This window comes from Gossypium hirsutum, chromosome A13, assembly GCF_007990345.1.
Source record: "Gossypium hirsutum isolate 1008001.06 chromosome A13, Gossypium_hirsutum_v2.1, whole genome shotgun sequence".
NCBI lineage: Eukaryota > Viridiplantae > Streptophyta > Magnoliopsida > Malvales > Malvaceae > Gossypium > Gossypium hirsutum.
In genome coordinates, this window is record NC_053436.1 from 4,662,325 (window position 1) to 4,676,659 (window position 14,335).

Genomic DNA, 14,335 nt, shown 5'->3' on the forward strand with positions numbered 1-14,335 from the left:
GCGCCGCTAAAGGTCCCTATCTTTAGTGGCGCTTTCTATAAAAACGCCGCTAAAAGTCATGATCTTTAGCAGCGTTTTTTAAAAAGCACTGCTAAAAGTCTTGGTCTTTAGCAGCGTTTTTTTTAAAAAAGCGCCGCTAAAAGTCCTAGTCTTTAGCGGCATTTTTTTAAAAAGCGCCGCTAAAGGTCATGATCTTTAGCTGCATTTTTTCAAACAAGCGCTGCTAATTTTAGCGGCGTTACATATAGCGACGTTTCAAAAAAAAAACACCGCTAAAAGTCTGTTTTCTTGTAGTGAAGAAAAATTATGAGTGGCCATGTGATGTTTTGTTAATCAACTATGAGAAATTAAATTCTTGAGTGTCATGGAAAAATTCTAGGCATGTTATGGTATTAGTGAACATATATAAACCTTGTCACTAATATGAAAAGATTGAATAATGCCATTAGTTAAAATGTAAAATCGTGGTTAATTTCGACAATAGTTGATACAAGCTAAAATGTGAAATGCAATGTATATGTGAAGCCATTTGGGTGCCTAAAAGTGGTGTTAGGCAAAGGATTTGCTTACCTACATTATGAGCTCTGAAAACTGAAATAAAAGATTCTAAGCAACCATAAATTATGTTTATAACTGAAATGAATATATACATATCATGAAAAATGAAAATGACTACTAATTTTCATTTTAATGGCGTGAGCCATGTAAATTTCATTGATTTAGCACAAGCCACGTGATCTTTACTGAATTATGGTTTAGTGACAAATTTCATGAGAAGTTTGTACTGAAATTGAAAATTAAAATAAAGTAGAAAACTGTACTAAAATTGATAATGATTTGATATTAAATCTTCTGATAAACTAAATTAATAATACAAAGCTCTGGTAGCTTAATGAGTTAGTTAGGATACAATTAACATGTTAATAGGAGACTTCTATTACTTTTGATAGGAGATGCGGTTTCGACCATGGTTTATCCTTCGGGCATAGTACTTTTGTTATTAGTACTTTAGTACTTCTGTTACTGGCACTTCTGTGCTTCTGTTATTGGCACTTTGGTGCGGTACTGCTTTTATCTTCGAACACTAATGCTACAATATTTCTATTATTATGGTGTGTTGGTTGGTTAGTCCTGAGTATTCAACCTTTGTCTCTAAGTCTACTTGGGGCGTAATTAATTACAAACTGATTAATAAGATGGGCCATGAACACAAGAAAATGAGTACCAATGATGTTACATAATAAAAAGCTAATAAGCTATATGAATTGTAAATAACTGAATAGAAATATAAGCCACTAAGAAAGTGGTGTAAATGGACGACTTAACAAATTGTGGTATGATTGAAAGCCTTAATGCGTTATTAAGGTGAGTTAATAATTGTATAAGATCTTAGGATGAAAATTGAAATTGAAAGTTAAATTCAAAAATGAATCAAATTTCAAAACTAGAGTATATGCATAATAAAAATGGTTAATAAATCATCAAGCTATAAATTGAGGCTTAACTTGAAAATTCACATGAAATGGTTAAATTAAGAACAATGTGGCTTAAATAAAATTAAAAATGATGATTCATCTAAAGGGCTCAAGGTTGTTAAAGACTTAGGATAAAGTTTGATTATCCTTATTACTTATTGAGCTTTATAGCTCACGCATTAGTTGTTTAAAATGCGTAGGTACAAACTTGTTGAGAAGTTGCTATGATAGTTAGGGAATATCGCATCACCTAATGATCCTATAAGGTTGTTATTTTTAAATTTTAAAGTGAAATTTGTATTATATTAGTGGCATGTATACTAAGTCTCGTGATGACTATAAAGATTGTAATGTGAATGGCATGTACTTAGGGCATCAACGTATATAAAAGTGTTTATTTCATATGTCAAATAGTGCTTGAAACTTGGGTCATAGTGTAGTGGTTGAAGGCATCATAAATTAGTTAAAGTTCAAGAATGTACAAAATTGTAAAAAGTTTCAATACCACTAGAGTGGCAGCCTAATGGAATTAATATTAACTACATTAATGCTTGAGCAGTGGCTTGAGCCGCCTAAGCAACTCCTTGGCGGAAAAAAGAACTAATAACTCCAATACCATCTAGGTGGGAACTATTGACGCTTTGGTGGCAACTTAACGTACTTTTACTCTTTTTGATTTTACTTATTTTCTTATAAATTCTTTAAGGGTTTAAGTAACCTTTAACAAATTAAGTAACATTCATATATTTTCCAAATTACCTAGTTCTTTTGTTTTAATTGGCACTATAAGAGTTTTTTTTACTTTGTTTTGAAAGCATAAAACTCATTTTGAATAGAATTTAAATAATTTTTTTATTATTTTATAGAAAAAATGTTTTATCATTTATTTTCCTAAATTAAGTATTGGTTTTGCTCCGAAAATGTCCCGTTAGCGTTTTACGTACGTACCGACCATCGGAACAGGCGAGAGACGTTACAACTTTAGTATAATGTGCAATTTGATACATGAAACTTTGATTTTGATTCAACCATACACATTTAAAGAAATAGATACATACATTTATTTTCATATCGGATTAATATAATTTTTTGTATGCAATATATCAATATAAAATTGTACTAATTCGATAATGTTATTAGTAATTTGTGAAAATTGAATCAAATCAAAATTTCATGTATAAAATCGTACAAAATCGTACAAAATCAAAGTTCATATATGACATTGCATATTTAATCAAAATTAATATATAATTTTGATATTTATCAATAAATATTTAAATATTAAACTTCTGAGTAATATGACATTCTTCAAAATTGATAGAAACAAACTATATACAATTTAATTTTTATATAATTTAATATCAAAATAAAAAGCATCTAAATTAGATGTATATTAAAATAAATATTACTTGTTTATTTTTTAAAGATTGTATATTTAATTTTTATATGTTGTAATATATAATATTAAAAAATAAAAGAAGAATATTATATTATAAAATTAAAAGAAAGGATTGGCATGTGAAGGTAATGTTTACTTCACGTACAACGAATACGACTGCAGATTCAATGGCAGCATTAGGAAGAAATATTCCTCTTAGTTTGAGAATTTATAATGTTCCCCTAAGATAATCGAGATGAAGATTCTACAAAACAGTATTAGTGTCTGATATAATTTCTGTTATGGCTAAATAGATTTAACTTCCTTAACTACTAAAAAAATTTTAAAAAAAGAAACGGGTTTAAGTTGAGTCAAGTCTAAATGGTTAGAGCGACTTATAATATAAGACCCAATTTCTTGTTTGAATACTTTTAAATATTAAATTGACTTTTGAATTTAAACGAATAACCTAATATATATATATAATTTTTATATATGTTAAAGTAAATATTAAAGAATTATTATATCGTTTATTCCCAAAAGCACATTGCGTGATTTACGATAACAAACTTTTCTAATATTAGATTATTGCCAAACATGTCAATAAGTTGAAAAACAGGAAAAAAATATGGGGAAAATAAAATAAAATAAAATAAAATAGGTAAAAACTAGTTATTAGTCCTTATACTTGAACGAAGTTTGAGATTTAGTCCCTACTTCAATATTTAATAATAAATTTAAAATTTAAATTATTTAAATTTATTCAATTTAAAAATCCTAGTTTAATTGTTGGCATAGATTTTTTTTCTTTCAACATTTGCCATCAATAAATCCATGCAAATCATACTAACTGCTAAAGAAATATATTATGGAATTAGGGTGAATTTGGATGAGTTGTATGTTTATTTGTGGTTAGTGTAAAAACAGCAGTGGTGATGAGATTAGATACTGTAGTGTGAAATAAAAAAATAAGCTAAACGCACCGTACTATACCCCACCACCCATTAAAATTTTTTAAATAATTTTTCTAATATTAAATTTGACACCTTAATTCAAGTAATACACATTATTTTTAAAAAAAAATTATCTCTCATGTTTCTATTATAGAAAAATAATGACCAAATATGTTTTCATTATTGAAAACAAAATTTTGTTTCTGTTTATCAAATATATTTTTTAACTTTTAAAAATAAAAAATAAAAATTAATTTCTAAAAATGAAAAATAGAAAATATTTTCAAAAGTAAGAAGGAGCCTTAATTTTTACTTTTTTAAGTATAAAAAACAAAAATATTAAATTTTACTGAAATACAAGGACCAACTGTGTATTTTGACCAATCAAAATTTTCTTTTAAAATAAACGAGAAAGTAACCATAAAGAAAAGTGAATGACTTTTGAGAAAATGTCAAAATAAACCTCTAAATTTCCTTTGTTTTTCAGTTTCTAAAAATTATTGCCTACCAACGTTTGAAAAGGTTATTAATTTGGCAGTTTCACACTCTTCCTTTCCCTATAAATTCCCTGTCTGCTCATCCTCCAATTGCATCAAACAAACACCCAAGTTTTCATCCACTTTCTTTTTGGTCTTAAAACTTGATTTTTTTTTCCAAAAATGGGCTTCACATTTGCTCATCAAAGACTTGTTTTGGTGCTTGTTGCTGCTTCCATGGTGGGAGTAAGCTTAGCAAACAAGGAATGGGGGAGCTTGGGTTCCCATTCTCATCCTCATCATCCCCACAACCATACCAATGGCCCCAAAAGAATCATTGTTGGGGGATCCCAAAACTGGCATTTTGGTGTCAACTACACTGATTGGTCACTCAAAAATGGTCCCTTCTACATCAATGATACTCTAGGTAACTAAGACAATCCCAAACTTTCTTATTTCTCAAGTGTTTTTGGTTCAATTTTGATATCGTTCCCTCTGCCATACAGAAATTTTATCTTTAGTCTTTATATTTTAATTTCACATAAGTTGGTCATCTATTTCTATAATATTAGTAGATAGTTCAAACAGTATTGTTAACTAATTTAAATAAGATGCTAACGTGGACTATAAAATACAGGGACTTTTCTAAATTTGAGCATAGTAGGGACCAAAACCATAATTTGACCTTTTGCTAAATTTGAGCATTGCTTATGTTGACAATTTTTTTTTGTATTGTTGGGAGGGATACTTTTTTAAAAAAAATTAACATAAACTATTTGAATTAATTAATCATATTATAAAAATAAGTGGATCAAATTCTAAATTTGAGGGACCAAAACTATAATTTAACCCCTTTTTTCTTTACTAGCATTGCTCAATGTTTGTAATTTTTGAGCAGTATTCAAATATGATCCACCAAGCAACACCACATTTCCTCACAGCGTATACTTGCTACCCCACTTAAAGAGCTTCCTCAACTGCAACTTAAGAAAAGCTAAGATGATTGCCAACCCAACTCAGGGAAGTGGTAATGGGTTCGAGTTCGTGTTGAAAAAGTGGAAGCCCTACTATTTTGCTTGCGGTGAACGTAATGGTTTCCATTGCAAGGTTGGCCTCATGAAATTCGCCGTAGTATCGCCGCTCCGTCGCCGCCATTGATGGATCACTTAAGCCTTCAGGGAAGATGCAGTGCCTGTGTTTTCTTTCACTGCCATTTTTGTTCACGACAACGTGTTGAATGTTGAGCCTCTGTTTTTTTTAATATTGTCCAATAAGTTAGAGGTTTGGGATCTTAGGGTTCAATTCTGGCCATGTTATTTTGTCTTTTTGCAGTAATTTGTGATTTCTTTTTTACAAAGGAATACCATGTTTTGTGTTTTGTTAACATCTTGTTTTGGTTTCAATTTATTTCGTTTGGGATGTTTCATTTGTGTCTAGCAACATTCTTGACTTCACCTCGTATAAGCTAACATTGATTGGAATTGGATCTAATCGAAAATGTCAAGACCATCGACACTTATTTTGAGCAATGGTTAGAGCTTTCATCAAGTCCCTGGATTATACAGATTCAAACTCTTCCTCCTTTAATATTGTATTGATTAAAAAATGTTTAAAATAACTTGTAAATTTTTGAAGATTGTGAGTTTGAGCGGATTAAGACATCTAATATCCTCAGTTGAGTATAAATATAAATAATTTAAGATTTGAGGTTAAGAGTAAATTATAAAACGAGCTTATATTGAGAAGTTAGTTCATCTCCTTAAATTTTTCAAAATTTGATTCTTGTAACTTTACGAGAATTGAACAATTAGTCCAATTGTTTGACATTATTGAATCTTGCCATTAAATGCGACATAGAAATTAACAATTCAATAATTTATATGTAAAAAATTAACAAAAATCAACAATTTAAATTAAAAGAATTAAACAAATATGAGACATTAAAGTAAAAGAAAATCAATACTAAAATCCAATGAGAGTCAAAATTAAGATATTTCAAAAAAAGAAAATAGATTATAAAATATATTGGTATTTATCTAATCACAAAGTTATACTATAATAAAAAGTACTTGTTTTTTGGGTCAAATATAATAAAAAAGTGCTTAAACCATGAATGAGGTAAAGAATGTTGATTCCCACCTAAAAGCCAAAAGCCTTTCAATAAAAAAAATTTCAACTGGATTGACAGATGAAATTGATTGAATGAGAAATTTTCAAGATTATTTCAATTTAATGAGAATTAAGATAATATAAGGTTATCTTTATCTTAATTATTATCTCGGTCTCAACAATATTATATTTAGAAAGTAAAATAGTTGAGGATACTAGTGGTTATATACCCCCAAAAATTAATCTTTTGTAATAATATTATTTAGCACATTATTGAATATGTTATAGTATTCAATTATTTGATTTATTTCGTTAGGATGTGAGATTATATTTGGTTCATTAGGTTGGATTGTAACAATTGTTCTTGTACTATAATTCGGATTGTATTTTGGTCCCTCCATTGGAAAAATGAGCGAAACAATTCCTACATGTTAGGTGTAGAAAAATACCCCGTCGGCTAAAATTGTGTTGTCAAATGCTTATTTTGGTGTTTTTTGTATAAGGTATAATAACAAATTTAACTCTTAACCTTTACATCTTTATGCAATTTGCCCCTACTCTTTTTATTTGAAGCAAATCGTCCTTCAATCTTTCATTTCTAATGTGACACTATTTTATCTAATATATCATATTAGAGGGTTTTTTACCTAAATAAATTTTAAAAAAAAATTAAATACCTAAATAGGTTGTCAGTAGGATTATATACGAAAATGTTATTTTTTTTGGATTGCGCCTATCTGACAGGGGCTAGGGGTGAGTATTCGATCGAGTCGAGTCGAATTGAGTCAAAAAATTTCGAGTTAGTCGAGTTGACGAATCCTATTTTTGCAACCGAATTCAATTTGAATTTTTTTCAAATCGAGTCGAATCGAGTGAAAAAATTTCGAGTCGAGTCGAGTCAAGTTAAAGAATCCTATTATTTATACTCAATATTGCGTTTATATGGGCCGATTATGTAACGCCCCAATTTTCGGGAATCCTGTGAATGTTGGCATAGGTTTAATTATGTTAGTGGGCCTCTAGAAGGCCCAAGCTTAAGATAGAACCCGGTAATTTTAGTTAATTTTTGTTTCATAAGAAAAATGGAGTGAAATTATGAAATAGGACCTATGTGAAAATGTTTGAAAATGCTATAGGCTAAATTGAAGTGGCCAAATAAATAGGAGTGCAAAATAGGAGGATTTGCATGACAAACCTCCCATTTTACATGAAGTGGCCAGCCATCATGTTGTTGTAGACAAAATGTGCACTTGATATCCATAATTTATGGTACAAATTGATACAAATTGATAATAGGTTAGGTAAATGTTCCATGATAATGAGTTAGGTAAATGTTTCATGATAAGAATTTCATGTCTTTTGTATTAAATAATTAAATGGATGAAATATGAAGTTTTATTAAAAGAAAAAGGGGTGAAAAGAACAAAGTTTTGTCCATCTTTGTTCATGATAGCTGAAAGTTAGAGAAGAGAAAGGAGAGGAGAAAGCTCTTGAGTGTTCGGTCACTTGGGGAAGAAAATTGAAGGTAAGTTCATGGTAGTTGGCTTCTATCTTGATGTTCATGAGTTCTTCTTGATTCTACCTTAACTCTTGAAGCATATTTTGGTTTTTAGTTGTGTTGTGAGCATTTAGTCATGAATTAAGATGAAGGAAATGGTTGTTGTTTCATATTCTTTTGATGAAAAAATGGAAGATAGGTGAAGTTGAGCCAAACAAATGAGCATGCATGTGCCTTAGATGTTAAAGGGAAAAATCAGCTAACATGTTGTGCTTTAAAATGATGAAATGGAGATTATTCTTAAGTAAAATCATAGATATGTGATGATTAATTGGTGATATACATGTTTAAATAACATGCATGCAAGGTATGTGTGAAAGAGTGATTTGGTAATAAATCTGCTTGGGACAGCAGCAGTAACGTGACTTTGGAAAATCACCATAAATTGTGTGAGATGAATTAGAAGCTGAATAAATTATGTAATTAAAGCTTAATGAGTCTAGTTTCAAATGGAATAAACAAGAACATATTTTGAATTCTGTACAATGAGAAATTTGATTCGTAATGAAGAGTGGTCAGATTAGTCAAATAGTGAAACATGGGAAACTTTGAGAAAAATCTGGTATTAATTGGCTAAACCAAAAATTCTGAAAATTTTATGGATAGAAGATATATGAGTCTATTTTCAGGGAAAATTAACGGCACTTGATTTGGAGTTTCGTAGCTCCAGTTATAAATGATTTAGTGACTGTTGCTCAGGATGACAGCTTGCAGTGAAATTATGATTATGTGGTAAACATTGACAAAAATTTGTTAATGAGTTGCTTATTGTTTTCTTATAAGCTTACTATGATCTGTAGGTGTGGTTGGCCGAATATTGTAAGGTGTTAATACGTAGTTCGTATTTGAATAGTTAGATTAACGTGTTAGTAATCCAATTGTAGGCGGTTCGTGTGTGGATCTCGTCAGCATATCGTCGCAAACAGGTGTGTAACTAACACCCTCTTTCTTAGTCTGGATCGGCAAAAGTCTAAAAGCCGAAATGCCGAAAATCGGTATTTTGTAGATTTGTGAGTGTGCGAATGCTCGTGAGGTAAATCGATTAATGTTTTTGGTAAGCTGCAAAATTTCGACTGCAAAGTGCATGATTTCTGTGCCCTTGATATTTATGGGCTTAATGGGCCAAAATTGGAATGATGGGCCAACGGGCCCAATTCGGTAAGAACCCACGGTACGTAATTTTGTTAGTACGTGAAAGGTAGGAATATGCATGAAAAACCCTAAAATAGATAAATTACTGAAATACCTTTAAAAGTGGAAAATTTACAGTTTTACCCCTAGTAGATAAATTACCGAAATACTCCTAGGGTTAAATTGACCTAAATGCATGTTTGACTGTTGTTATTTACTGCATGCCATGTTGTTATTATCTGATGCATGGGATTGGGATATTGACGGAGGAAGTACTGAAAGTGGCTTGTCCACGTACTGGAGGCTTTGCCTCAATTTACTGTTAACTGAGCAGCAAGGCTGCAACTGTGGAGTGTTGGGCTGGGTGGGTTGAGCTATCCCCACATAGAGTGTATGGCTGGTACGGGTGGAGTGTAGTGGTTGGTGGGTTGAGTAGCCTCCCCAAATGGGCTTGCATATGTTATTGATGTTGCATGTATTTTGAAATGGGCCTATAGGCCATACTGTTATCTGAATAAGGGGCTAAGGCCCAGTATATTGTAATCTGAAAAGGGCTCTGGTCCAGTACCACTGTTACCTGAATGGGCTTAGGCCCAATAGGCTTGAGCTGACTTGGGCTTTGAATGGGTTTTCCTTACACACTGAGTTTCCCCAAACTCACCCCTTTTATTTTCATCCACGCAGGAAATCCCCAACCATAGTGGGCTTGGAGCTGTGAGGGAATTCGGAGTGGCCACCCGTTCTGAAAGTTTGATTTTCTTCTGGTGAACTGGACATCCTTTTATTTACGTTTGAAGTTTTTGGGCTTTTAAATGTAATAAGGCCGCTTAATTATTTTTGATGGTTTTAATATGTGTTACTAAGATAGGTATTACTTATTTTAACTGTTGAAATTGGATAGCTTTAGGGCGCGTTTTCAAAAACAACAATTGATTTCAAAATAACACGACAACAAGCAAAGCTTCCGCAATGAAAGTACTTTCCAAAATTAATCACTTTTCCTAAAAATGACTTAATCAAATCGGTTTCCTAGAAATATCCATGACGTTAAGGTGTGGCAATGGCGGTATGCATGTCTAGGATTGGATCCGAAGGGAGCTTGGTACTTAAGCAGTCCGATGGACTCACCACCTCTTTTCTGGTTTCCTACCTAGTGCACAGCTTCCATTCACTTTAACCTATAATGAAATTAATCTTTTGAACATCAAGTACGATTTTCTGGACTTAGAATGGAAATTTTTTTTAACGTTTTTGATGTGGCATGCCGGATCCGGCCATAACTTCTGGGCTGGGTTTAGGGTGCTACAGATTATTTAACTAGTAAACGAATTACAATATTATTTAACTACATAAACAATATAATTTACTAAATAATTACATGTAAAGAACTATTTTAGGCATGTAAAGAACTATTTTAGGTATGCAAAATAACTATATATAACGTTCTAAGATGATCCTTGTATCCAAAATTTGAGTCAACTACATAAGCTATTACACCACTCGCGTAATTATATTTACATAGTGCATAATTATGCATCAAGAACTATCTTATATACAAGATAGCAAAATGATATACCAAAAGCATGATATAGGGATACTTGTCACTACTACACAAAATATGATATAACAAAATGATATACCAAAAGTATAATATAGATCGTCATGGTGTGACGCTCCAAGACTCGAATTCAACAAAATAAATTCAAGCTTCGTACACAACAAAATCCAAAGTTTAACCAATTGTTTTGACCAAATCAAAGCAAATTCAAGGTTGAAGTTTTCATAAGGTTTAACAAAATATCTATTCCAAAAAGTTAAAATCAAACTATCTTCAAGCTTCATCTTCTTCAAACACTGTAGATAGTACCGACAATTCTGTAACAAAAATAAAAATGTATTCTTAAACTATGAAAATCTTTACTAGAAAAATTAAAAATAAACATTCAATTTTGTGAGTTGTAGTTAAGTATGTTACCATCTTCATGTTTCGATAACTTTGACAATTCTAATAAATATCAAAAGAGAAAAATGTTAGTTAAATTGTGAGAATATTTATAAAAATAAATAAAATAAGCAATTAACCTTTTGGATTAAAGTTAGTCCCTTACCATCATCTATATTTTGAAGTTCCTCCACATACTCCTCAAGGTTGATAGGATCTTTTGACCTTCGAAGCCAATCTTGTGTGCAAACCAAAGCTTCAACCATAGAAGGAGTCAAAGAACTTCTAAAATTATCTAGTACACGTCCACTCGTGCTAAAAGCACTTTCGGATGCAACAGTTGAGATAGAAACGGATAACACATCTTGAGCCATTTGCGCAACAATTGGGAATCTTGGACTATTAACTTTCCACCATAATAACAAATCAAATGAATCTGAATTATTTTCACAATCTTCTCCCAAATATCTATCCAACTCCGATTTACTTTCCAAGCCAACACGTTGTTTTTTCTTCATATATTGTTGCATGACTAAGCCTATCTTCGGTTTTACTTGATCTATTTCATTTTCACTTGAACTTGGAGCTCTAGTAGGAAAACTACTTTCAACTTCAACGTTCATGTGATGATTTCCCTCAATAATTGCAGAATATTCATCAAACAAATAATGCAATTCTCTATTGACCATCCTTATAATGTCATCTGCAATAGTAGGAAAAAGCAAGTTGACTCCAAATGCAAGAAAATTAATTTTGCGTCTTGGGTCAAAGATAACTGCTAGATAAATAAACAAGTTCATCACTTTTGAATCACCCCAGTACTTCTTGTACTTGTCATTCATTTTTGAAGCCATAGACATTATGTCTAAATCCCCACAATGTCTCCACCCATCAAGAAGACAATGCACATCTGTGACTACTTCAAAAAAAGTATTAGAGGTGACATGTAATGATCTAGACACCTTCAATGTAAGTTCATGAAAAGGCTCAAGCACTTTTGTAACTCTTCGAACATTTTCCCAATCATCACATGTGGGGACTCCATATCCAGCACTAAGGTCAAGAAAAAAGTTATGATCATCATGAACATAAGCTTCAAACACACATTCATATTTTTCAGCCACATTTAACATCATATAAGTTGAATTCCATCTAGTAGGCACATCTAGACATAAATGAGCCTTAGTACCTACCATTTCTTCTTTTGCCCGATGGTTGAATTTAAATAACCTTGATGGTGATGCTCTAATATATCTCACAGCTCCTCTAACTCGGTCCACAGATATAGAAGCGTCCTTAACCCCTTCTTGAACAATGAGATTAATAATGTGTGCCGCACATCTCATATGTATATATTTACCATTCGCAACACAAGCTTTTCGATGAACCAACTTCTTTCTCAAATAATCAACAGCAACATTGTTAGAAGATGCATTACCAACAGTAATTGCAAAGACCTTCTCAATCCCCCAATCCCGAAGACATTTCTCAAGGGCTTGACCAATGCTCTCACCTCTATGAGCAGAAATTGGGAAAAAATTTATAATTCTCTTTTGTAACTTCCACTCATCATCTATCAAATGAGCTGTTAGAACCATGTAGGATATCCTTTGCAATGACGTCCAAGTGTCTGTCGTCAAACAAATTCTACTTGTCTCTTTTTGAAAAGATTGCTTTAATGTATTCTTCATGGAATTAAATAAATCAAGACAACCTTTTCTAATTTTCCAACGAGATGGAAGATGAAACCTTGGGCATGCTATAGAAATAAAGAACTTAAAACCCTCCCCTTCCACAAAATTAAAAGGCAATTCATCCGTAATGATCATATTAATCAATGCATTTCTAATATCATCTTGATTAAACACCCAAGTTGCCAAATCTACATTTTCTTGGCTAGATTTTGTAAATGCAAGTTCTGCTTGTTTAAGATCAGAGGTATTACCTCGGGGTTTTTTTGAGCAAGTCTTCAAATGGTTATTTAAATTGGTGGTAGAAGCCCCGGTTTCCATTGTGTAAGTGACTTCGCAATAATTACACTTTGCCCTATTCTCCCCATCTTCTGTTGAGTATTTGCTGAAATGTTGCCAACAAGGTGCCCTTGGTTTGGTCTTTCTTCGAGTATTTCCCTTCTTTGTTATGCGAACAACTTTAGTAGAAGTAGGTGTAGCTTCTTGTAATGCTTTTTTGCTTTGGGACTTTTGGGATGATATTGAGTCATTCATCTACAAAAATAAATATAATCAATTAAAATTACAAAATAGTCAAGGGTCATAATTCCATCAAAGTTTTATACTAATAGATATGTTCCACACAAATATCCATCAACAATTCAAATTAAAGCATTCAAAATTAACTCAAAACAAAAACAATGGAGTAACTTCAAAATTAACTCAAAACAAAAACAATGGAGTAACTTACTTATAAAATATACTAATTTAACTTATTGAATATATTAACGAAACATATAATTGAGCAAACGTAACAAAAAATTTTAAAAAATGAGAATAAAAAGCCAAAATTTTAAAACTCTTATTTAAAGAGTTGTGGTTCACATAAATAATAATAAAAAATAAAGTCTACAATAAATAATATAAAGTAAATCAATAGTCAAAAATGAAAGAAGCTATAAGTCCATAACACTTCTTTTGAGAGATTGGGGTGAGATTTCCAGTCATTTCAACTAATATTTATAATGGATAGAGATTAACAAATTATTTTAGCCTACAAATCATTCACATCCACATGTTTAAGAATAGAAATTGAATGAACTAAAATTCCATCACGTTTGTCACATACTGTTTAAATAAATGTAATAAACATAACATTATGAGGCATTAACAAGTTAAAGCTCTGTTTTTTTGTTCTTTTGCAAAATTAATTTAATTTTAATTGGCTTTTATAATATATATATATCTATATATATGTATAATATAATATATGCATGACTTAAATGAAGCTAAATGGAATATATGCATAATGCATTAATATATATATTGTAATACTCTGAAAATTTTTACAGTAAGATATTATCCTTGATATAGTAAAATAAGGAAATAAAGTGACAAAAAGGGAAATTTTGAGTTATGTCAATATTGAGAAGTATATTATGATATATTAATTCTAGAAAGGACTAAATTGTAAAAGTGAGAAAAGTTTTGTTGCACAAGAGTAAATATTCAAAATTTGAGGGGTTAAAGTGTAAATATGAAAAAGTTGAAGGACCAATAGTGTAAATAATTTAAGAGTGGAATGCTCTAGAAACTAAGGAAAATGGATGAATTAGGACCAAATTGAATAGATGAAGAACTAT

General features: G+C 31.1%; 1 protein-coding gene and 1 long non-coding RNA gene across 3 annotated transcripts; one reads left to right on the forward strand and one right to left on the reverse strand.

Moving 5' to 3' along the window:
* Nucleotides 1-4,395: 4,395 nt before the first annotated feature.
* On the forward strand, nt 4,396-5,712 carry LOC107894964 (uncharacterized). The gene is made up of 2 exons (XM_016820119.2): nt 4,396-4,709; nt 5,181-5,712. The coding sequence occupies exons 1-2, from the start codon at nt 4,466-4,468 to the stop codon at nt 5,438-5,440; spliced, it is 504 nt and encodes a 167-aa protein (XP_016675608.1). The 5' UTR covers nt 4,396-4,465; the 3' UTR covers nt 5,441-5,712.
* A 5,014-nt stretch (nt 5,713-10,726) lies between these two features.
* LOC107894963 (uncharacterized) lies at nt 10,727-11,345 on the reverse strand. 2 transcript variants are annotated; one of them, XR_001683335.2, is made up of 2 exons: nt 11,189-11,345; nt 10,727-10,955 (listed from the first exon to the last, which is right to left on the reverse strand). It is a non-coding gene; the product is annotated as an uncharacterized lncRNA (long non-coding RNA). The 2 variants fall into 2 exon arrangements; XR_005907383.1 differs by having other exon boundaries at nt 10,727-11,085.
* Nucleotides 11,346-14,335: the final 2,990 nt, after the last annotated feature.

What these genes read in the sequence shown, in the direction of transcription:
- LOC107894964 (XM_016820119.2), top strand. Translation starts at nt 4,466, where the DNA reads ATGGGCTTCACATTTGCTCATCAAAGACTTGTTTTGGTGCTTGTTGCT. An exon ending in CTACATCAATGATACTCTAG is followed by an intron (nt 4,710 to 5,180) that starts GTAACTAAGACA and finishes ATTTTTGAGCAG; the next exon opens with TATTCAAATATGATCCACCA.